Below are 23,956 nucleotides of genomic sequence, written 5' to 3'. Positions count from 1 at the left end.
GCGCGCGGGGCGCCCGGGTCCGCTGGGTCCGGCCTACGCCGCAGGGGAGCGGCCGTTCCCTACCTCCCTCCCGCCGCCGGGCGTCCGAGAGCGTACTTGGCGGCAGCCCCGCACATGGCCCGCAGGACCCGGCTGCACGATCGCCCCCGCCGCCGCCTCCCGCCTCTTTCTCCCCGCCGCGATCTGCGCGGGGCTCTTGCCCCTTTAAGAAAGCAGGCGTTGCCCGGGGGTGGGCGGGGTCGCCTCGAGCGCCGGGCGGGGGCGTCCGCGGGCGCGCCTGATTGGCCCGCGGCCCGGGCGGTGGCCGCGCGCGCTTGCGCAGAGCGCGGCAGCGCGCGCCCGGCCGGGAAGGCGGGCTCGCGGGCGCTGATTGGCCGCGCCGGCCGCCCCGCCCGCGAGTGGCGGGTGGTCACGTGACGCGACGGCTGGGGGCTCCCGGCGCGGGGGACGCTGGTGGCCAAGATGGCGGCGGAGCTGGTGGAGGCCAAAGTGAGTGAGCGGCGGCGGCGCCGCGCCGGGCGGGCGGGCGAGGGGCCGGGGGCGCGGCGCGGGCCGGGGGCCGAGGCCTGCGCCTTCCGCCCGGGGCCCTCGGCGCCGCCCGCCCGGGGCTCTGCGCGCCGCCCGGCGGCCCCGGGGCTCGGGGTGCGGGCGGGGGGCGGGGAGGCCGGGGGCGGAGCCCCGACACCTCGCCCCAGTCACCGCGCCGGGGGTCAGGCCCCCCCGGCCTGAGGCGGGGTCCCCGCCGCCGCCGACCTGGAGCGCCCGGAGCCCCGGACACGGAGGGCAGGGCCGCGCCTCCCGGCCCCGCGGCGGGGTCCCCCGGCCGGCGTGACGGCTCGGGGGTCCCGACCCCGCCTCCGTCCGTGCGGCTGTCGCTGCCCTTTGGGAAGTGTCTGCGCCCCTCCTTCCACGGCCCCAGGGCTTTCCTCCGCGGCCTCGCTGGAGTTTGCGACTCCCGGCTCGCAGGGTCCCCGGCTCCCGGCACTTGTCCCGCTACCCTCCTTTCAGGGGCAGTGCGCCCGGATTCCGGGCCGCCCCCCAGCACGGTGTGTGCGCCGGCGGCGTGCGCCCGGGGCCTGGTCTGGAGTCCCTCTTCAGCACCTGCGGTAGTCCAGGAGCCCCGCCCCCCTCCTGACAGCGTCCCTCTCCCCTGGAGGGTGGCCTGGGCCCACTCCTCTGCCCTGCGCTGGGGTCCGGGCCTTCTCGCTGCCCCCTTTTCGTTCCCGGGTTCTGAGCTCTGCCTTCCTCCTCTTGAGTTCCCCTTGGGACAGCAGCCAGGAGCCAGTGGCCTCGGCTTCTGGGGGCCGCGAAGCCCACACACAGGCAGGATCAGCTCCCACTTCTAAACCTCGGCTGCTTCCTCTCTAAGGCTGCTCCCCGGTGACCCTGCTTCCTAAGTCAGAGCTCCTTTCTGGCCCCGCAACCCTGGTTTTATGTTTCTTGATGCACCCCAGATCTGGCTTCTGAGCCCCCTCCCTTTCTGCCTCTCCTCCTCCATTGATTCTTGGAGGGTCCCCAACTGGCGGCCGAGTAGGCCTCTTTAGAAGCTCCTGCTCCTTCGCCCCCGTGCTCTCGAAGGGGCCCACAGACCTCCGTCCTCTCTCACAGTCCCTCTTGGGACTGAGCTCCCGGCATCCGCGTCCCAGGGATGAACTTTCTCTCAGCTGCCTCCCTGCCCCCCTCCCCCGGGTGTAGCCCCAAACTCCCTTGCCCCTGGCCAGGGTGGGTCTTCTCTTTAGAGGTCCACTCACGGCCATTGCTCCCAGGGAGGTAGGGGCCTGCCCCTCCCCCCTCGGGTCTCCCGCCCCCAGGTCCTGACCTGTAAATGCTTGCTTTCGTCTCCCGGTCCCTCCCGCCCTTCTCTCCCCTGCTTCTCTTCTTACATCTCCCTCCCCTGGGACCAGGCACGCTGCCCTCCAGGTTCGGTGATTATAGTGCGTCTACCTCCCCAGTACCCCCATACTCACTCCTGACTTCTCTAGGGTTTTGAGAAATTGCCAGCCTGCCCTGGAGGTGGAGGACTGGGCCCGGCCAGCCCGAGGCGGCAGCTCCCCACCGAAAGTCCCCTAGAACCCTGGGACTCAGTGTCCTCCCTGGGCGCCGAGCTGTGCCTGCGTCCCCACCCCCACGCCAGGCCGAGCTGGGGAGGGTCTGCGCGGCTTTCTTTATGCAGTGCAGGGCCTTGAAATGTGATCTCGTGAACTCTACTTGACCTGGTGGTGGCCGAGGGGAGCCCCCCCACCCCACTGAAACTAGGCGACCCTTCTGTCAAGTTCTGTAAACCGGGAGCCTCCATACCAGGGGCCCTGGAATGGCAGCACAGCTCGCCCTTCTAGGGAGCCTCTTTGCTACCGTCCTACAGTGCCTTATGTGGAATGGGAATGCCCGCTCCCCCCTTTCATCAGGCCCTTTGGGGTCCTTGAGACTCCTCCCCTCTTCCCCAGTTCCTCGCCTTTGGACCTGGAGATTTGCCGTTTGGGGTGCTGGTTCCAGGGGAGAACGTGGGAGCGCGTTGATTGACTTTGAACTCTGACAGCCTTAACCCACTGCAGGGCAGGCTGGGTGGAGGAGGTCCCCAAACTCCCCGCGCTAGCCTGTGGCATTTGGCATTTGGCATTTGGCACAGACCTTGGTTTTCCTGGAGAGAGGGGCCTTAGCTTTGCCCCCAACGGTCCTCAGAGCCCGTGCTGGGGAAGAGAGGAAGCCCAGCTGCCGGCGTTTCCCCGCGCAGCTTCCCGGCACGTCCAGAGCTGAGACTGTTCTGGAAGCTGCGCCAGGGTCCAGAGCTGTTTACAAACAGTTCCGACAGGCGGGTCAGGATGCAGCCACAGCAGGAAGTGCTCTCGAGCGCTTGGGGCTTCTTCCTGAACGTTCCTTCCCCCACACACCCATCCCCACCAGTGTCAAGGGCAGGCTGCGCGGTGGTGGCAGCTGCTGAGAAATTCGAGTCGTGAGCATATGGCAGCTTGAGGGGTGCACCCTGGGATGCGCGTGCAGGCGGCAGTTCCTGCTGTCCAGCCTGGCCGGAGGGGCTGGGCCTGGGCAGGGGCCCCCGGGCGCCAGCTGATGCCAGCAGATCTCTCGTGGGCAGAGCCCGAATGGCCGGGCCCACCTGCCTTGGGCCCCGTTCCGGGTGTTAAGCTTCCGATGACACTGCCTCTCCTCAGAGAGCTTGGGCCTCTTCCAGAAGAAACATCTTGTCCACAAGCCTTTTTTTCGCTCAAGGTAGGAAGGCAGGCCGAGGGGGGCAGAGGCGCTCTGTTTTCCGCGGCAGCCTGGCCTCCCCGAAGGCCGGTGGACCTCAGAGGTCCCCGAGCAGGGGGAGTGCCGGTGGCAGAGGGCCCCGCTGGGTCCCCCAGGCTGGTGGGTACTCACGGGAGGAAGGAACACACCCCTGGGCGCCTGACGGATGGGGGTTTGAGCGCCATCCGCCCCCCGCAGACTTGGGCCAGCCTCTCTGAGCCTCCATGGTTTCCTGCCTTGTGGGGACGGTCGCCGAGCTTGGCGACGTTGACAGGCCCTTCCTGACGCCTGACTCACTAGGACGCCGTGTCTCCGCGCTTCCCAGCGACACGGGGTGGGACGCGGTGGAAGGATAGCCCGGCGGTGGGAAAGCACCCCCTCCAGCGTTTCTGTCCTGAGCCTAGACAGCCTCCACCTTCAGCAGGATCCTGGCCTGGTAGAGGCCAAAGGGCTCGTCGCACATCCCCACTGGCAGGCAGCAGAGAGGCCTGACCGCTGGCCCAGGGGTGTCTGGCAGCCTGGAGCTGAGTCTGGATTCGAACCCAGAGCCCCCGACTCCCCGGGCCAGCACCAGACTCCACCCGCAACGCACCACACACGGCTCCTTGGCTCGCTTCCACCCAGCCAAGAAGCTGGCAACCCCAGAGCTTTCTGGTGACGCAGTGCCCATGTAACTGCCCCGCCAGTGGTGGCGCCACACAGCTGCAGCCGGCAGAGGTTTTCAGGTTGAGCTCGGGCCACGTCTTGGTTTCTTTGGGTGCCGTCCTGACGCCCCTTGCCAGCTTTCCACAGCCTCCTCTGTCGCTTGCCCTCTTTCCCTCCGTTCCGCCTGGAAGTTTCTCTTTCCCGCCACATCTCATTCATCGGAGGCCAGCCCCGGCCTCAGCCTGGGCGGCCCTGAAACCCTGCAGGCCGTGCCTCGCGGGCGTGTCCCTGGCACAGCTGACCAGGGCGCCCGCGTTCCTCTGGTTTCCCAGAGTCTCCTGGGGGGCAGGCCACGCTCTGGCAGCCCCCACATAAAACATGGGGGTCGGCCAGGCGCTTCCGTCTGGTTTGATTTTGTCTGAGGGACCCGGGCGGTGGACCCCGCCAAGCCCCATCCATCACTGCCGCAGCCCGGCAAGTGGCCCGGCCCTCTGCCCGCTGCCCAGAGGCTGCCCGCAGCTGGCGCTCCTTTGCCCTGGTGGCTTCCAGGGGACGTTCGTGGTTGTCACAGCTGGGGGTTGCTCTTGGTGCCCAGAGGCCGGACACCAGGGATGCAGCTCACCTCCTGCCGCGAGCAGGACAGTCCCCACCGCGGAGAACAGTCCGGTCCCCAGGGTCACTGGTGCCAGGGGGAGAGAGGCGCTCTGGACGTGTCGGCAGCGCCCGAGGGCGGTACAGGAGAGCGGCTCCCCCTCCGGCTTCGGAGGGGGCCTGGATTTGAATCTTGGTGCTGCCCTGCAAGCCGGCGTTTCCTCTTCTGTAACGTGGAGCTGACGCCAACCTCGCAGGGGTGTTTTAAGGACGAGAGGTGAAGCGTAGACTCACACCCAATGTGGTTCCGGGCAGTGGGTTGGTATTAAGCTAATCATGGCTGCCACTTTTTATTCCAAAGAGAAGGCTTTTTGTGGTTTGTTTTTTTGAGGTACCAGGGCCGGCGGATCGAGCCCGGGAACTCATACGGGGGAAGCTGGCACTCGGGCCCTGAGCCCCGTCAGCTCCCAGGGAAGGTGTTTTGGTGGCCAGGTTGAGCGCTTGCTCCTCCAAGGGCCCTACACAGCTCCCTCACCTGGTCCTCCGCACGTCCTGAGGGAGTACCGTGGTCCATGTAACTGACGAAGAGACTGAGGGTCAGAGCGGCCGCCCGTGTTTGCCAGTTAGGACACTGTCTTACGGGTAAAGCCAGATTCCCAGTTGCTGCCCGGGGATGCCTTCAGGCTTGACGTTGGGAAAAGAGGACCTAAAATAGAAGGCAGTGTGGTGGGAGTCGCTTTGCTGGGGTGGAGGAGGGGGAGGGCGGGGCGCGGGCAGCACCCTGGAATGGTGGACCCTCAGCCTGCGGTGGGCCTGGGCCCTGCCTGACCGCTGCCCGGCCCCCTGGAGGCGTCCTCCTCCTCCGGGGCTCCCCACCTGGAGCCATCACAAGCCTGGGGGGCTCCCCGAGGAACAGGTGTAGCCCCGAAAGCCTCGCCGCCAGTGCCCGGCCCGGGGGGTCCCGGGCGGCCGCCACACCCCCTGGGCCCCGCCCCCACTGCTCTCTCAGGCTGCGCGTGTCTGGTTGCCTCCCCCAGAACATGGTGATGAGTTTTCGAGTCTCCGACCTTCAGATGCTCCTGGGCTTCGTCGGGCGGAGTAAGAGCGGGCTGAAGCACGAACTCGTCACGCGGGCCCTGCAGCTGGTCCAGTTCGACTGCAGCCCCGAGCTCTTCAAGAAGATCAAGGAGCTGTACGAGACCCGCTACGCCAAGAAGAGCGCGGAGCCCGCGCTGCAGCCCCACCGGCCCCTGGAGCCGCTCGCCGTGCACACCGCCTACGGCCGGCCCGGCGCCGTGCCCAGGACTGCCCTCTCGGGCCCCAACATTGACTACCCCGTGCTGTACGGGAAGTGCCTGAACGGACTGGGCCGCCTGCCCCCCAAGGCCCTCAAGCCGGAAGTGCGCCTGGTGAAGCTGCCGTTCTTTAACATGCTGGACGAGCTGCTGAAGCCCACCGAGCTAGGTGAGTCGGCCGGCGCCCTGGCGGCGCCCTGGGCCTCCCCGCGCACCAGCCACCTCGGGGATGTTCTCTGGGAGGGGGGGGGAGATGACGGGGAGTTCACTGTCCTGGGAAGCCCGGGGCCCACCAGTGGTCTTCGTACTGGTTACCTACTGCCGTGTAACAAAGAGCCCCAAGAGTCAGCAACTTAAAGCAGCAGACATCCCTGCTCTCTCCGCGTCTGTGGGCCAGGAACCCGAGGCGGCTTAGCCGCGGGGGGTTCTTACTCGGGATCCCTCGTGACGTTACCCATCCAGACAGTGGCCAGGTCTTCTGCCCGCGAGGGGCTCGTGTGGCCGGCAGCGTCCCCAGGGCGCGTGGCCCGAGAGAGGAGAGTGCGGGAGAGCGCACAGGCATGGGCGGTGGTTGGAAGCGGGTTTTCCCCGGGAGGCGTCCCCCAGCAGGCAGGTTGGGGTGCTGCTGGCTGGGCCGCTCGTGCCGTGGGCTCCCGAAAGGTCGGGGACAGGCAGGGCCATGGTGGTTGCCTCAGGGACGCATGCTTCCCCTTTCCACCCGATTATCTGTTCCCACGTGTCCCAGGTGTCCCTCTGTGTGCTGGGACCGCGCGGGAGCAGGCAGCGTGGATGGGCCCCTCCACTGCTCCCCCGCAGCCTTGGTGACACGGGCTTCGGATCGAGCCTGGTCTCGACGCTGCCCCGAGCTCGGTGGGCAGGGCGCCGGGACCCTTCGTCGGCCCGCCCAGGCGCTCGGGTGTTGCCAGGCCCCGCGTGGTGTGGGCCGCTCTTCTTCCCCTGCCTTGCTCCTTCGTGCGTGATACATTTGAGCGTCCACCAGGCCAGCCGCCGCCCAGGCACCCACGGGAAGCAGGGCCTTGGGCCTCCGTCCTAGCCCCTCCGTTGGAGGCAGGTGGCCGCCCCCAGCCTGTGGCTGCCCGCTGCGGCCCCACTCACGTCTTCGGGTCCATCACCCCGGCTTTCCCAAGCGCCTGCTGCTCCCATACCCGGGGCTCAGGCGCCAGTTGGGACCCCTCAGCGCTGGATGGGGCAGCACGGGCCTGGGCCCTGGGCCACTGGGGATTCCGAGCCTTGTGCACTGCAGCCGCCTCAGGAGCCCCAGCCTGATGAGGATCCTGGCACCAGACCATGGGGACCCCTGCGGACCGCCCACAGGCTGCGTGGGTGGCGGGGGGCCATGGGGCCAGGGGAAGGAGGCAGGGCAGCCCGGCAGCCCTGGCCTGGGGCCGAGGTGGTGGCGTGGGCCGAGGTGGCGGCGTGGGGACCGGCCTTCCCCACCCAGGCCCCTCAGGAGCCCCGTCTCTCCGCAGCGCTCCCCAGCAGCTCTCGGGGCCGCAGGGAGCAGCCGGCTGGCGGCCCTGGAGGTGGCCCGGGTGCCACCAGGAAGCGGGGCGGGGCGCGGGGCAGGGCCGGGCCTCACCTTCTCCAGCCGGACCGACCGCGGGCTTCCTTCCTGCCTGGCGGTGCTCCTGCCCCACAATGCACCGCTCTCCCTAACCCCCGGGGGACCCGTCACCTGATCTCCGGGAGCCTGTGCCCATCTACACCAGCACGGGCTCTGCTGGCCCAGAACAAAGGTGGCGACCCCGCCTTGCTTCTCCAGCCCTTGGGCATGGGCGGGGGCTCTCACCAGGCCTGCCCCCTCCCGGACTCCCTCGGGGTCAGCCCTTAGGAGAGGGGCCCGGCCAGGGAGGCCACGGGCCACCAGGTCACAGCGGGGCTGCCCACGACCCACATAGGGCCCTGCCTGGGGCCGTTTCCCGGGACCTGGCTGTGACCCAGCGACCAGTGAGGCTCAAAGACTCCATTGGCTTCCCCAGAAGAGCCTGTGCCGGGGACAAGGGGCATAAATCACGTGGAGAGGCCTGCTGGGCGGCGGTGGACGGGCAGGAAAGCACCAGGGCTGTGGGGGCTACAGGGCCTGGGGGCGGCAGGGAGGGGCCCGAGGCCTGCCCGGGCCCCGTCTCCTGCCCCTGGCCATGGGCGCCTGCACCCTTGCAGGGGGCACCCCCCGAACCCTCCTCGGCCTGGGCAGCCCCTTGCGCTCCTGCTTGGGAGGCCCCCACGGCCCAGCCTCCGGCCTCGGCAGACTCGGGGAGCAGGGCGTGCAGGACACCCAGGCCTCCCGGGGCACGGCGGCCACTGTCAGCGCGGGAAGTCCCCATGGGCGGGGAGGGACGTGCGCGCCCTGGCTCCCTGCCTCTCCCCGGACATGGCCGGGTGCTCCTCAGCCAGCCCTCGGGGTGGGGGGTGCCCCACCAGCCAGCAGGCTCAGCAGCCCCGGGGTCCCCGGAGGCCCCCCGGCTGGTTGGTGCTGATGCTGGGCAAGAGCGGCTGCCTGGGCCCTCTGCGGGCCTCGTCCTCTGCCAGCACAGCCCAGCACCGGGCCGAGCGGCATGGCACCCACACGTGTGGTGCCTGCTGGGCGAGGCGTGCCCCCAGGCGGCTGTCTGGCACAGGGCACCTTTGGGAAGGCTTCCTGGAGGTGGTGACATTCCCGTCCAGACTTGGGGGTGGGCAGCCGTGAGCCAGGTAAAGAGGAGGGGCCAGGCCGGGGGGCCAGACCTGGCAGCAGAGGGGCCCATCCACTGCCTGGAAGGAGCACCCCGGGCAGGTGCCGCAGCCTGGCATTCCCGCAGAGGCCGGGACCACGGACCGCCCCTCAGGACCGCGGCGTCCTTGTAGCGGGTCCTTTTACCCCTCGACGGTCAGCAGGAAAGGGGGCGCAGTGCGGTGGGCCTGCCGTCGCCCCCGCGGCCCCCGTCCCCCACATTGCCACCTCCGAGCTCCAGAGCAAGGCAGCAGCAACAGGGAGTGCCCCATGCTGAGGAGGTGGGGCGGACCCCCAGGGCCTGCCAGGGGCCCACGGGAGGTGGGGTCCAGGGAGCACCTCCGGCTCTAGGAGTCGGTCCCCCGCCTTCTCCACCAGCCTTTTGGCCCCCCACCTGCTCCCTCGGGTCCCCCCGCCACCTGCTCCCCGCCTCGCTCCAGCACAGGGGACTTGTAAGGAGAAGCCGGCTGGCTGTGTGCGCTGCTGCCCCCCCACCCAGTTCCCCTGCCCTGGCCTCCCCTCCTCCGTCCGCTCCCGCCCCGCAGGCCTACCTCAGGGCCTTTGCGTGGGCTGCCCCGGGCCCTGTGCTCTGCCCCGGCTCTCCTGCTGGCCCCGGCTGCCGGCCTCGCTCCCAGGCCCTCCCGCCGAGGGCCCTCCCTCCCCGCCGCCCACTTGGGGGGCCTCGCCCTCCTTACTGTTCACCACCTCTCGCCCTCCCGGCCTGCCCCAGGTGCTGTTTGTTAGCTTGTGCGTCGTCTTACTTGGCCCCCGTGCCGAGGGCCAGCGGGTTGGGGGCCCCAGGAAGGGGCGCAGGGGCCTGGGGAGGCCGGCGGGGTGAGGGAGCAACCTCCCGTGAGCCCTTCCTTGGCGGGAGCTTCATCCCTGAAAGAAAGAAGAGCCGTGGCCCCGGGGCGGGGCTCAGGTCGCCCAAGGGCCTCGCCCTGAGCGCAGGCCGGGGCTGGACCCAGGGCAGCCCGGGTCCCCAGTGGTGCAGAGCGCGGCTGGCAGAGCGGAGCGGGCGCGCTGGGGCCTCCTGGGGGGTCGCGGCCAGGCGGTGGGAGCGAGGGCGAGCCCGGGGTGGGGCCAGCCTGGAAAGGGACCCCCTCCCTCCCCGTCTTGTGATGGGCATCTTGGTGGCTGTCACGGGCTGGCCCTTGGCCCGAGGGGCAGACGCCGCCAGCAGGTGGGCTTCGGGTCTGTGGGATGGGTCTGCTCCCTGGTCTGCTGCTTCGCCTCCTTTTTGTTGTTTTTATTTAAACTTCCGTTAACCATGAGGAGATGTAAAAGTGGACGGCAGGGGCGCTGCCTGAGCCAACCCCCCGCCATCCGGGTCCCCTCCCAGCGCCGCCTCTCGGCCTGTGCTGTGGCATGACGCCGGCCCACATCCTGGCTGCCCCATGAGCAGCAGCCGGGGGCGTCCCACGGCACCCTGGAGGCCCCCGGGGGGGCAGGGGCCGCTCCCTTCAGCACAGGGGGCAGGGGGCCCTGGGGGGGGCTCCCCACTGACTAGGGGTGCCCCTCACCCCAGCATGGCCGCCCTGCCTCGGAGGAGCCCCGCCGCAGCGCTGCGTCTCTCCACCCGTCCATCCGTAGAGGATCCGCCTCGGGAACGCAGGAGCGCAGGCTGGCCGTGTCGTGCGCCCAGCACCCTTCATCCTGCCGCTCCCCCTCCCCAAGAGCCCGGTGACAGTTCACGGGCTGGGGGTGTCGGGGGGGCGCTTGAGAGCAGCCGTCGAGGGAAACGCCCTGTCCTGTTCGGGTCTTCTCATCCCGAGCAGGCCTTTTCGGGCCTCTCCCCGCGGCTAGAGCCACCCTAGATGGACGTCTTGGTTCCCACCACACCCCAGCGCGGATCTCGCCACCAGCATAGGGCTCTCGTGTGCCAGGCGGCGCGCAGGGCAGCGGCTCCGCGCAGGGCAGTGGCTGCGCCTTCTGCAGCAGACGTGCCTGGATATCGGGAAGCGGCGTCAGCTCGTAGGAGATAAGGTTTTGGGGGGAAATCCGGCAGGGGAACGTTCAGGGGCTTCGCTCCAGGGGCATGCGTGCAAAGGTTTCAAGGACGCCGGGCAGCTCCTCAGGTGGAATGTTCCAGAACTGGGCCTGCCGCGCAGAGGCCCCGAGGTGGGGTGTGCTTGGCTGGTGAGAAACATGGAGGCCGGGCGGCCGCCGTGGTCCCAGCTCCTCAGGGTCAGCGTGACCCGGGGGCCCCTAGAGTTGTGGGGAGAGCAGGGGGCGGGGGCCGGCTGGGAGCCCAGGGAAGGACACGGCGCCCGGAGGCGCCCTGTGCGAGTCGACGGCAGGGTCGCCGCGGTGGCGCGAGGTGTTCAGGGCATGCCGGGCTGAGCGGGTGAGGAGACGGGTGAGGAGATGGGCGTCTTGGCTTTCTGGGGGAGCAGAAGCTCAGGGTGCCCCCCTAGGTGGAGCCCTTCCGGGGGAGGGGCCCAGGACCCTGTTCTCCGGCCCCGGGCTCGGCCCGTTTCCGAGCGCTGTCTCGGCCACAGGCAGGTGGCTGGCGGGGTGGCCCCAGAGCGCCCGTTGGGGGTTTGCCCCCACCCCGCCTCCGTGGCTGGCTCAGGTGTCTGCTCCGCAATGCCTCCCTGCCCAGCCCAGGTGAGCGCTCCCCGGGCTCCGTGGGCAGGCCTCGGCGTGTCCCCCTTCCCCAGCCAGGCTCCTTCCCCCAGGGCTCCGGCCGGGGACCAGCAGGCTCTCAGCAAACAGGCCGATTTTTGCGGTCCCGACACTGAGCGCATCGCAGGGCCAGGCCTTCCCTGCAGCGCCCGGCGAGTGCGTCCTGGACGTGGGCCGCTGGGGCCCAAGGGCCTGGCGCCTCCGGCTGCCTCGGTAAACCCTGTTGTCCTATGCGCACCACGTGCCCCGGGTCCACCAGTGGCTGCCCTCACGCTGCCGGGGCAGAGCAAGTGCCCGCGAGACGTGCGACTTCCGCCCTGCGCCTGTGGAGGAAAAGGCAGCCGGCTTCTGCGCCCGAGCACCGCAGGACGGAGCAGGGCGCCTTCCTCCCTGGCGGCGGTGGCCGCGCCTCGCAGTGTGCGCACAGGGCGGAGCAGGGCGCCTCCTTCCAGACTCGCTTCTTGGGGGCCTGCGGAAGCCAGTACCTGTGTACGCGACCTTGCCCCCTTCCTGTCCCTCAGTCGCAGCGTCACACGCACGCTGCCCGGCACCTGCTCTTCCGCTCCACGGACACACCAGGGGCTGCTCCTGGGGTCTGGAGAAGCTCCCCGGTCTTCATGATCCGCCGTCGTGCTTGCGTGACACTCCCTCGTGTGGCTGCCGGCCTGCTGGGAGCGCCCGAGGCCGGCCCGCCAGTGCGGGCTGATAGATCCATCGCAGCGGTGCGTGCGGCGTGTCCGCGCCTCCACTGCCGTGTGCCGTACCCGTGGGGTGCGCGCAGGGTGTACGCGCCTGCGGGTGAGTGGGCATGCGCCTGTGTCGCTGTGCGCCGTACTCCTGTGGTGCAAGCATGTCCACACCCGTGCCGCCCGGCGCCTGTGTGACAGTCTGGAGTGGCAGGTCCTCGCGTAGGCGCTGCTGCTCTTCAGGTTGTCCCTTCGTAAACTTGGTCGGTCGTTGCTAGATGCTCACCGCCGAGGTTTCCACTCCTACCAGCCACACCCACACCCGTTTTTATCCAATTTTTATTTTTTATTTTTTTATCCCCCCCGTGGCTTTTTTTTCCCTTACTGTCTGCTCTCTGTGTCCATTCGCTGTGCGTTCTTCTGTGTTTTTGCTTGCCTCCCTTTTTGTTGCATCACCTTGCTGAGTTGCTCTCCACGTGCTTGCGAGCTGGTGGCACTCCGCGCACACAGGCGAGCCTGCCTTCACCCGGTGGCCACGGGACGTGAGCGCAGGGCCTCCCACGTGGTAGACGGAGCCCAGCGGATGGAGCCGCAGCCGCTCCCCTTTATCCAGCTTTTTGATCTTCCCTTCCCCCAATCACATGGTTTCTCAGTGTGGTTTAAAAAAATTTTAAATTGCAGTATAAATTATACACAGTGAAACATGCCCTTTTTAGATGTATGCTTTGAGTTTCAACAGGCGAATGTGCTCCCATACGCCACACCCCACCCAAATAACACTTCCCCCACTTACAGCCCCCAGTGCCCCTTCCCCGTCAGACCCCGTCTCCCCCACCATCCCATTGTTCAGACCTGGACGTGGGTGGTCACTGTTCCGGTTTCTGTAGCATGGATCCATTTTGCGTGCTCAGGAACTGGACGTGGGCGCCCACTGTTCCGGTTCCCATAGTGTGGATTTGTTTTGCCTGATTGTGAACTGGACGTGAACTGGACATGGAGGCACACGCGACACGTCCTCGCTGGTGTCTGGCTCCTCTCACCCACAGTGTTTCTGAGCTTCGTCGGTGAGCTTGAGCTTGTCAGAAGTTGTGTATTACTGCCTGAGCGTGCCTCTGCTTGTTCCTTCTTTCTTCTATTGATGGCCATTTGGGTTCATCAGTAAATTGGCCGTAGGTGTTCTCCTGCATGTCTTTTTGCAGGTGTGTTTCCGTCTGTCTTGGCTAAATGCTTAGGAGTGAAACCGTCGAGTTGTAGGGTAGATGCGTGTTTAATCTGCTAAGAAACTGCTGGACGGTTTAAAGTGGTTGCAACACCAGCTTATCCTCCCACCAGCAGCGCCTGAGAGCTCTGTTGCTCCGAGTCTTTGCTATCGCTTGGAGTTGTCGGTCTTTTCATTCCACCCGTCCTAGCGGCTGTGTGGAAGCTTCAAACCGGCCTCACGTTCCTGGGACAAACCCCACCTGGCCACGCTATGCGTAGCTGGATTTGACCTGCTCACTCTTCGTTGAGGGTTTTTAAACCTGTGTTTTTCTCTGGGATTCTCTAGGGAAGCCAGACGGCAAGAGGTACCTGTAAATATTACGAGGTTTGATTGAATTGCCCCAGCGGCCGTGGGGACGCCCGGGGGCAGGCTGCCGGCCGGGGGCTCTGACAGCGGTCCTCGGTGCTTCCCCGGGAGACGCCGGCTGTCTGAAGCAGATGGGGATGCTCTCCCTGTCTCTGCCCTCAGTCCTCAGTTTAAGTCCAGCTCCGGTAAAAAGACTGGAACATGGAACACACCTGGCTCCCAAACTAATCAAAAACCTTTCACCAAAGCTACCTAATCGGCAGCGACCTAATCGAGAGGTGCCTGTACAGCAGGGTTCCACACACAGGAGTGGTTCTCTGGGGTCCACGAAAGACTCAAACTGGAACATATGTTTATAGGGGATATTCATCTGTAATTTTATTTTCTTGACGCCTTTGTCAGGGTTTAGAATCAGGGATACGTGGGCCTTCTATAAATGAGAAGTTCTCTCTCTCCCTTATTTTCTAAAAGTCTGTAAAGCTTATGTGGTTTCTTCCTTAAATGTTTGATGGTTCACCAGCCTAGACCTGAAATTTTCTTTGTGGGAAAGTTTTAGTTATTTCAACAGGTGTAGAATGGTTCAACTTTTGTTTCATTTGGCACCAGTTTCAGTAATTTGCATCCTTGGCAGAATTTGTCCGTTGCGTGGAAGTTGTTGGTTTATCAGCATCAAGTTGTCACCTACCGTCACAGTCAAAGCCTCTAGGGTCTGTAGTGTTGTCTCGTTTCCGGTATTGGTAATTTGTGTGGGGTTTTTCTTGGCGGCCTTTTTTATTATTTAGCGTTGCTAGGTGCTCATCAGAGAACAAACTTGAGGCTGTGTTGATTTTTCTTTGTTGTGTCTTTTATAGATTTCCTTTTTTGTCTCTGTTACTTCCTTCTTTTCAATAACCCTGGTTTTAATTTGCTCTTTTCCTTCCAGTTTTTTTTTCTGGAGGAAGCGCACACCATTTGTTTTAAAGTTTTCCTTCTATCTTATAAGCACTTACAGCCGTCACTTCCCCTTCCACCGTGCTAGCTGCCTCCCACCAGCTTTGGTATGTGCTATTTTACTGTTGAGCTGAAGGCAGTTTCTCGCTGCCCTTGTGACTCTCAGCCCCGTTGTAATTGTGTGCAAAGAGATCGACCCCCTGGTAGAGCTTTCCCCCTGCCCCTGCGCCCTTCCCCATGGCCCCCCCAGACCCGCCCGCTCTTGGGGGCCCACAGCTGGGGGCGAAGCCCTCCCTGGTGGCTCTTGTTATTTTCCACTTGCGGCTGCGTTCCTGCTCCACTTCCTCCTCTCCCCGGGGGTCTGGGTGTGCCCCGGCCCAGCCGTCCTGCAGTGCCCCGGCACTTCTGGAAGCAGGACCCCGAGCCCTCTCCGGGGTCTTGGGCCAGGACGGCAGTCGTCAGGGGCGTTTACCCACTCCCTGGAGCAGGCCCAGGCGGGAAGTGGCCGGAGGGCACGGGGCAGAACGGCGCCCTCCTCCCGCCCGCCACGTCCCGCCTTCCTGGGACAGCGAGGTGCAGGTGAGGGAAGCGAGGACCCGGCCCCAGGGCGGCGCCCCGCGGCCCGCACTGCTCTGCGCTGGGCAGGGCTCGGCTCCCGGCTCCCCGCGGCCTGCGGAGGGGCCGGCCAGGGCTGTGGCCGCGACCCGCCCGCCCGCGGGGCCAGGCCGCCGCCGACCCGCGCCCACCTTCAGTTCCACAGAACAGCGAGAAGCTGCAGGAGAGCCCGTGCATCTTCGCGCTGACGCCGCGGCAGGTGGAGCTGATCCGGAACTCCAGGTAGGCCCTGGCCTGGCGCGGCCCCACTGCTGGGCGCGGCCCCACTGCTGGGCGCAGCCCCGGAGGGTGCCCGGGAGGCGGGGCTGGGCCTCGTGTGCATGCCGGTCCCCAAACCCGCCTGGCGCTGCGGCGGGGACTGCCGCGCCCTGGAGCGGGGACTGCCGCGGCACCGTCGGCACCAGGGCCGGTCGTGGTGGGGGCGTCCCGTGCGCCGCGGGTGTGCGGCACCCCCTGGCCTCCGCCCGCTGAGCACCGGCCACACGTCAGCCCCGGGTCGGTCATGACAGCCGCCGTGTCCCCTGGTGTCCCTCCACACGCCCCAGGACAGAACCTTCCGGGCAGCAGCTGCGGCCCAGGCCGAGTCTCCTTACACGAGTGGTGCCCGCACCGCCATCCCCGCCCCGGGCAGGTCAGCAGGCGCCGTGCCCTAAGCCCTCGGCCTTCGCCCCCGCAGGCCCCACGGTATTCCCCGGAGCCTTCCAGAAGGGGCACCTGGCGCGTGGGCGGGGCGTCAGCAGAGCGACCCCGGCGGGTGGCAGCCCTGCTGCAAGCCCAGCTTTCCTGGTCCTGGGAGCCGGGGTGACCCAGCTACGCCTGCTCCAGGCACAGAGCCCGTGGCAGCGGCTGTGGGGGGCCACGGCGGCCCGAGAGCCTTCCGGCCGCCCGAGCCCCTCCCGCCAGCTCCCCGGCCGCAAACCCCTCCTCGAACGAGCCGCGTCACGCCAGGGCTACAGAACGCCGAGGGGGTGGCCGGGCCCGCGGCTGGGGCTTTCCTTCCCTTCAGCCCCCCGTCCACCTGCTTGCCTCCCGTCCATCCGTCTCCTTGTGCCTGTCCACTCAGCGGTCCGTACAGCCTCCACGTGGTCCTGCATCTTCCTTCTCCTGTCAGAAGCTGAGGTTGTAGCCACTCAGCGCGGGCCTCGCCCCTTTAGAAACGCAGTGCCGCGCCCTGGCAGGCCCGGGGCCGTGCGGTCAGCCCCTGCATGCGGTTTGGGACTTCCCGGCCCCCAGAGGTGAAGCCCCTTGGCAGTCACCCCCAGCCCGGGCTGCCGCCCGGCGCCTCCCATCTCCAAGCCGGCCTCCCCCCCGGGGCTCCCATCAGCGGGATCAGGCGATGCGGGTCCCTGGGCGTCAGCTTCTCTCACAGCATGCCAGTTCCCAAAGCTCGCCCACGTCGCAGCGTGGAGCGGTGCGTCCCCCCTCAGCACGCCGGTGGGTGGCGCCTGGTGCAGCCAGCCGAGCGCGGGTGGACGTCTGGGGGTCCCCACCTTGGTGCGGTTACGGACCAGGCCGCGGCGACCACGCTGCGCGGGCTGCTGCGGATGCACCACTGTCCTGGGGTCCGCTTCCTGCCGGGGCTGGTGGCCGGCGCCTCCCGCTCTCCTGCTGCCGAGGGCTGGCCAGCTGCCGGGCATCTGCGCCCCAAGCTTCCTTCACCACGCCCGCCCCGGGAGTGCGTCACGGCTCTCGGGCAGGTGCCTGCTTTCTCTTCGCTCTCTGCTCCTGTGGCTGCTTCACCCGGTTTCCAAGGAGGCAGCCCTTCCCAGGGCCCACGGGTGCCCCCGTCTCACCCAGGCGCCCACAAAACTCCCGGGGCCTCGGTTTCTCCGGCTGGGGGCACACCTTGTCCGGCCAAGGCCCCCCCTTTGGCCCTGGCCTTTGCCGCCACCCCCGGGGAACATGAGACGCAGGAGGTGCCACCTCAGGCCTGCGCCCCGTGGCGGAAGCCAGCAGTGCTGTCCGTTCTGTGGAGCCAAACGCGGAGCTGGCGGGGCTTTCGCGTCCTGCACAGGCGGCCTGGGCCGCTGCCCGGCCTTGCTGCTGGCGCTGCTGGGAATCTGGTGGCCCCTTCAGCCTCTGTGGCCAAGGGAGGTTGCGGGTCGTGCCTGGGCTCACTGGGAGAGGGGCCAAGGGCCCCTGGGCACAGCGGTCCATGTGGCTGCCAGGATCCTGCCCTCTCACCGGCCACCTCTCGTTGCCGTCCGCAGGGAGCTCCAGCCTGGAGTTAAAGCCGTGCAGGTCGTCCTCAGGTAAGCCCGGGTGTGCTGGGGCCCCGAGGGCAGCCTGGGGACCATGGAGCTCTGCATCCCCCCCACACCCGCCCGGGCCTTCCCCATGCCCCGACCGGGCGCAGGCCCCTGGCGCCGCCCACGGCCTCGCTGTCGTTGCAGGATCTGTTACTCGGACGCCAGCTGCCCCCAGGAGGACCAGTACCCGCCCAACATCGCCGTGAAGGTCAACCACAGCTACTGCTCGGTGCCGGTGAGCCGCCCGTCCTGGCGCGGGGGCGCGGGGCGCGGGGGCACGCTCCCCTGCCGCGGCGCCTGACGGCCGGGTCTGCCCCAGGGCTACTACCCCTCGAACAAGCCCGGAGTGGAGCCCAAGAGGCCCTGCCGCCCCGTCAACCTCACCCACCTCATGTACCTGTCCTCGGCCACCAACCGCATCACCGTCACCTGGGGCAACTACGGCAAGGTGAGCGGCCGGCGCCCGCGGCTCCCGCCCTCCCTGCGCCCGGCTGGCCTGACGCCCCCTCTGCCCCCAGAGCTACTCGGTGGCCCTGTACCTGGTGCGGCAGCTGACGTCCTCGGAGCTGCTGCAGCGGTTGAAAACCATCGGCGTCAAGCACCCCGAGCTGTGCAAGGCGCTGGGTGAGTGCGCGCGGGGGCGGGGCTCCGGGGGCTGGCAGGGACCCCCGGGGCTGGTGGGAGCCCCGGCCCCTGGCCGGCCCGGAGGCGGGGGCTTGGCATGGGCAGGGGCCTCCCGCGGGGCCGAGCCCCCCCAGGACAGCACCACCGGGGCTGCGGGGCTCCAGGTGGGCCAGGGCCCCGAGGCAGGGGCGCGCCTGGGCGGCACAGGGAGGCCAGCGGCCGGCAGAGGGGCAGGGGCGAGGGTGGGGCGCAGAGCCGAGGGCCGTGGGGAGCCCGAAGACGCCCCCGCGGCCTCCCTGGGGCTCAGCCAGTCTCCCTCGAGCGCAGACGATGCTCCGTGGGTTCCACTCTCCCCACGGGACCGCGGCAGGTGGGGCCGTGGCCGGCCTGCGCCGCGAGGCCAGGCGGCTCGAGCCCCGTCGGCGGGGGCCCTGGTGGCCTCCGCGCCCAGGTCAGCTGAGGGGTGCGGGGCGCTGTGGGCCGCTCTCCCCTGCTGCCTCGCGGGGGCTCTGCGCCCACGGAGCCTCTGCCTCTGTGCCACACTTCCCGCCCCCGCCCCTCACCGCTGCGCAGGGCCTGGTCCTGCCCGGAGGCGGGTCCCCGTGCCCGGATAAACGACCTGGCTGCACAGCACGTTCGTAGGGTCTGTCTACATAGCCGGTCCACACAGCGCAGTCCACATGGCCCGCTCCACGTCTCTGTTCACACAGCGGGTTCACGTGTTCTTATCTAAACGGTCTGTCTACACAGCCCGTCCACACAGTTTTGTCCACGTGCCCTGTCTTAAGTGGCCTGTCCACACGGCCGGTCCATACAGCTTGTTCCCCGTGACCCGCCCTTGGCCCAGCCCGGGCAGCCTGGCCCCGAGCCCCGCAGCTGCCTGGAGGCCTGGCCCGACCCCCTGGGGAGGAGGGAGCCGGCACGGGCAGCCCAGGTGGCTGGGGCTGCCTCCTCCGTCAGGGTGGGATTCCCCCGACACCGTGGGTGGGCCGGGGTCCCCGGGCAGGGAAGCCCAGCGTGCGCAGTCGTCTAGGACAGGCCTCGGCAGGCAGCGCATGGCCTCCAAGCCCCCTCCCGGGTGGAACTGGGCCCTGTCGCGGGTCCTCCTAGGCCCCCTCCCCAGTTACCGCGTCCCTGCAGGCAGCCTCCAACGCCCTGCCCGGACTCTTGGGGTCTCCTGCAACCAGATGTTCCCCAGGACCCTCGGCTCCCTCCCGCACGCCGGCCGCGGCGCTTGTCAGGCTGGTTGGCGGCTCCACGTGGAGAGAGTATCAGGAGACCCGGGACCCCGGAGAAGTGGCCTCGGCGCGGTCTTCCCTCCGCCACAGGGGCCGCACTCGGCTGAGCGAGCAGGCCCTGCGCAGTGGGCTCTTGCGCCCCGGCTCCTGCTGGTGAAGCGGGCGGTGCAGCCCGGCGGTGGCCCTGGGCTGCCCCAGCCTTCCCAGAAGGCTCTGTGGGCGGCGGTGAGCCTGGTGGCTGCAGCCCGGTCCCCGGAAGGCCTCGGTTCCGCCAGGCCTTTCAGAGGTGGCCCTCGGAGCCTGGGACCCCGGGGTGGCGGCCACCACACCGGCATCGCTGCTGGGGCCCCCGCGCTGACGCCCCACCCTCCCCTGCAGTCCAGGAGAAGCTGCGCCTGGATCCCGACAGCGAGATCGCCACCACCGGCGTGCGCGTCTCCCTCATCTGCCCCGTAAGTCGGGCGCCTTCCCCCCCATCCAGCCGGGGGGCCGCTCCCAGCCGCTCTCGGGGGCGGGCTGGGCCGGGCTGGTCCCTGCGCCCCGGTGCTGTGGCCAGGCGGGGGGCAGGGCTGAGGCACCCCGGTCACGCCCCCGCCTGCCCCCAGCTGGTGAAGATGCGGCTGTCGGTGCCCTGCCGGGCGGAGACCTGCGCCCACCTGCAGTGCTTCGACGCCGTCTTCTACCTCCAGATGAACGAGAAGAAGCCCACCTGGATGTGCCCCGTGTGCGACAAGCCGGCCTCCTACGACCAGCTCATCATCGACGGGTGAGCCCGCCCCGGGTGCCAGCTGCTTGCGCCTGCGGCCCTGCCGTGGAGTGCAGCACAGGGGCCAGGGCGGAGGGGCGCGGGGCGGCTCCGGGTCCCAGCGGCCCCCCACCCTGTCAGGTGCGGCCACGAGAACTGCAGCCCGAGCCACCCGAGGACACGTGGCCATGGCCACGCCCTCACGTACCAGTGGGAAGGGCAGCCATTGCCCAGCGCTCTGCGCACGGCTGCCAGGCACTCGTGGCCAGCCCAGCCTGCACCCCGGGACGCGGGAGCCGCCTTCTCCCCAGAGCGGGGATGCGTTGAGGTGTTGGGTTTCTAGAAACCGACCCTGTCGCTCTCCACCGGCGGCACCCAACAGGCCCCCATGGAGCCACCGGCAACCCGGCGCCCCCTGGGGGCCGTTGGTGACGCAGCTGGAGCGTCCCCACAAGGGGGTCCCGCGAGCTCACGCTTCTGCACAGGGCTCACGTCCAGGGGAGGTCGCCGAGGCTCTGAGCGCCCCCCCGCCCGGGTCTCCGCCCCCCCCCCCCGGGAGGGCTGAGCCCTGCCCCCAGCGTGGGGCCGGGTCGGGCGAGGAGCCCCTGGGCCAGCACGTGGCCGGGCCTGAATGGCCGCTCTGTCCCCGCCTGGCAGCTGTGCGGCCGCCCTCCCCCACCAGCCCAGGCCAGCCCGGGGGCAGGGGCCGGGGCCAGGCGGGCTGCGCCCAGACGGGTGGGGCAGCGGGGGGCCTTTCCAGACGAGGGGTCCTTGGGCAGGGGCCTGGCCCCCCCAATCCCTGCCCCTTTGCTCCTGCCTGGAGCTGGGTGGCCTGGGTTCCCCAGAGCCTGTGTTCGAGGGGGTGCAGGGCTGCACCCATTGTGCCAGGCACCATTTGGGTGGGGTCTTGAAGAGTGGATAGGAGTTTTCCAGAGGAGGTAGCGTGTTGCAGGCAGTGGAGCTGGGCTCATGCCTGGGGGCAGGGCCTGTGGGCTGGGGATGGAGGGGAGGCCGGTGGGGGCACCAGGCACACAGGGATTGTGACGGGGTGGAAACCCCGGAGCCCGTGCCCCTTGCCATCCAGCTCACCCCAGGACCCGTCACAGCCCCAGCACTCAGCACCCGGTGGGGAGGGCACCTGGTGGCTCCCTTGGGCACAGTGAGCACCGCACCCGCCGCCGCCATGGAGGGGAAACTGAGGCAGGTTGGGGCAAGTTGCCCGTGGCCCTGTGGCAGGGAGCCCTCTGGCCACCCCCGGTCACTGGGGGCAGCTGTGAAGCCGGCTGCAGGGCCTCTGCACGGCGGTGCTGGGTTGAGCAGGCTGCCAGGGCCTGGTACGCAGCTGGCCCTGCGTGTGACGGGTGCCCAGTGGGCACGAGGCGGCCTTGACACCCCAGGGCTGGGTTGTGGCCACTCCGCTTCCCAGCCTCACGGTCCGTCTGCTGGGCGGGCGGCACCCTGAGGTCCCCTCATGCCGACAGTGTCCCCATGGGGCTCGGTTTGCTCGTGTGCAAAATGGGACAGAGAACCCGGGCAGGAGGAGAGGCCAGGCGGCCGGGGCGCGAAGGGCCGGGCATCGTGACAGTCCCTCCGCCTCGGCCGCCTGGAGACCCCACGTCTGCAGCGCGTGCCGCGCTCAGTGCAGGGCGGAGCACCTGGGGGCCGGGTGCGGGGACAAGGGGTCGTGGGGATGCAGGGCGCGGCTGCAGGCAGTTTTGCTGAGAGCCTGGAAGCGGCTGGCGTGCTGCCTCGGGGTCGAGGCGCTCAGGGGCCTGGCAGGGGCGTGGGCGGGGCCGCGGGCGGGGGCGCGGGGCGCCGCCTCAGTCCCTGCCCGCCCGCAGGCTGCTCTCCAAGATCCTGAGTGAGTGCGAGGACGCTGACGAGATCGAGTTCCTGGCCGACGGCTCGTGGTGCCCGGTGCGCGCCGAGAAGGAGCGGAGCTGCAGCCCGCAATGCCCCGTCCTCGTCCTCGGTGAGCGGCCAGTGCTGTCCCCCGGCGGCGGCCTCCCCCGTCCAGGCTGCACTGCGGCTTGGCGTTTCCACTGACGCGCCACCACGCGGGGGGGCGGGCAGGCTGGCCGGACCTCGTGGGGCCGGGGCGCCCGCTGTGTGCTGGGCCCCGGGCGGGGACGGGGGCGCAGGGCGCCCTCCCCGCCCCAGCAGTGTCCTGAGGGCCCGCGTGTGCCGCCCGCAGGCACCCCGGACGCCAACGGGCTCCTCGCCACCCCCAACGTCAACGGCGGCGGCGGCGCGGGCAGCGGCCCTGGCGGCGGGGCCGGCGCGGGCAGCAGCGCGGAGAACGGGAAGCCGGGCGCGGACGTGGTGGACCTGACGCTGGACAGCTCGTCGTCCTCGGAGGAGGACGAGGACGAGGAGGACGAGGACGAGGACGAGGACGGGCCCCGGCCAAAGCGCCGCTGCCCCTTCCAGAAGGGCCTGGTGTCGGCCTGCTGACGCGCCGCCCGCACGCGCGGCCTCCTGGTGCTGGCGGAGGGCGCAGGCGGCCCAGGGCGCGGGGAGGAGTGCTTTCTCTTTTCTTTTCACTGTCATTGGTTTTGTTTTTCCACCCCTGCCCCCGGCCCCCGGCACCTGTACCTCTGGACTCTCCCATCGGGGGGGATTAAAGAGTAAAAAATGACGAAAACAAAAAAAAAGCTTAAAAAAAAAAAAGGAAAAACGGAACACCCACAAAAACACAAAAAAATCAAACTCTCACCGATGAGGCGAGCCAACCACGGAGCCGCCCCGCAGCGCCCCGGCCAAAGACTGCGCTGACCCCGGCCGGGCGGGCAGGGCCCGGGCAGCTGCGCCCGCCCCGCTTCCGACGACATTCCAGCTGGTGCCCGGGGACCCGGGGCGGGCGGCGGCCCCCAGATGACGGCCGCGTCGCCCGTCCGTCCCGTAGCTTTCCTCTCTGCAGCTGCGTCCTCGCCCGGAGCCCGCCGCGCATGCCGAGCCGAGCCGGGAGCTGTTCTAGCCAAGAAGCCATGGGGGGGTTGGGGGGGGAAGGGGGCGGCGGGGGCTGGGGGCTGGGGGGGCGCAGCCACAGATGCGTTGTATTTTTCGAAAGTGCAATAACTTGGTATCCTGCGGGCCTGGCGGGCGCGGGGCGGGTCTCAGTTTTCTTAGCCAGCTACCTCGGTAACTCCAATTCAGGTTAACTTCCCCGCGGAGCGGGGCGTGCACCCCTGGCCCCCCGCGTGGCCCCCCGCGCCGCCGCCTCCACCCGGGTGGGCTCGCCCTCGTCCTCCTCGCCCTTGGACTCTCGGGCGGGCACCGGTCTTCCGGCAGGACCCCGCAGGGTCCCCCCGGCTCGCAGGCACCGCACCAGCCCTGCGCCCCCCGGGACGCCCTCGCCTCAGGCTGGCAGCCGCGGGAGGGCCCCCGCTTCCAGGGCCTGCAGCCGGGCGCCCGGCCCCCCCGCCCCCGGGGCCCCGGGGCCCCTGTGCCCGCCCTGCCGTCGCGCTTCTGCTCTTCTCTGGCCCCGGGATCGTTTCTCTTTATGTCCACAGACCTCTCCTTGTCAGGAAGCAATACCGTGTCAGGTTTCGAGAAGAACGGGAGACGGGACCTGGCCGAGGGCAAGGGCAGCTCCCTGTACGAAAGCGCTTGAGCAGCTCAGCCCCCTGCGACCGCCGGGGCCATGGTTTTCTAATATTTGTATTCTAATTTAATTGTTTTTAAAAAATGAGAATAAAAACAGTCGAGGCAAAGCCACCGTGGCGCCCCGCTCTTCTGTCCGCGCCCGTCTTGGTCCTGAAGCGTGTGGGGGCACGCCCCGGCAGCGTGACCCATGGCGTCCGTTCTGTAGAGGAGAGGAGGGAAGGAGAGAAACAGAACCCCCAGCCCGTGCGTCTCGTCCCTTTCACCCCGTGAGGCTCGGGACCCAACAGGCGAGGCGTCTTGTCAAAGGGGAAAGACTGGGCCTGCGGCTGCGCGGGGTCACCCAGCAGAGCCTCCCGGCTGCCCCGCCTGCCTGGAGCTGCCCACCCGCGCCCTGGGGGGCTCCGGCGACCCTGGGCACCGGGGCCAGCCAGGCCAAGTCATTGTCACGGTGGAAAGTGGCGCAGCCCTGGAACAGCCCAGCAGTTCGTGGAGCGGTCAAGACCCCCGGCCTGCCGCCCCCCTCCTGAGGCTCCCCAGAGAAGTGGCACGTGCCCGCCAGCGGA

General features: G+C 68.6%; 1 protein-coding gene across 5 annotated transcripts; it reads left to right on the top strand.

Annotated features, from left to right (window-relative positions):
* The first annotated feature begins 398 nt into the window (after nt 1–398).
* PIAS4 (protein inhibitor of activated STAT 4) lies at nt 399–23,504 on the top strand. 5 transcript variants are annotated; one of them, XM_058282094.2, is made up of 11 exons: nt 399–489; nt 5,517–5,943; nt 15,069–15,153; nt 17,142–17,183; nt 17,325–17,415; nt 17,500–17,628; nt 17,699–17,804; nt 19,421–19,494; nt 19,648–19,808; nt 21,629–21,759; nt 21,982–23,504. In XM_058282094.2, the coding sequence occupies exons 1-11, from the start codon at nt 463–465 to the stop codon at nt 22,239–22,241; spliced, it is 1,533 nt and encodes a 510-aa protein (XP_058138077.1). In that variant the 5' UTR covers nt 399–462; the 3' UTR covers nt 22,242–23,504. The 5 variants fall into 5 exon arrangements, with proteins under 5 accessions (XP_058138077.1, XP_058138078.1, XP_058138079.1 ...); XM_058282095.2 differs by having other exon boundaries at nt 414–489; nt 5,553–5,943; XM_058282093.2 differs by lacking the exon at nt 399–489 and adding an exon at nt 1,268–3,225 and having other exon boundaries at nt 19,732–19,808.
* The last annotated feature ends 452 nt before the right edge of the window (nt 23,505–23,956 follow it).

This window comes from Dasypus novemcinctus, chromosome 19 (genome assembly GCF_030445035.2).
Source record: "Dasypus novemcinctus isolate mDasNov1 chromosome 19, mDasNov1.1.hap2, whole genome shotgun sequence".
NCBI lineage: Eukaryota > Metazoa > Chordata > Mammalia > Cingulata > Dasypodidae > Dasypus > Dasypus novemcinctus.
Note: the sequence above shows the minus strand (reverse complement) of the source record. Positions and strands in the feature narration are given on the sequence as shown.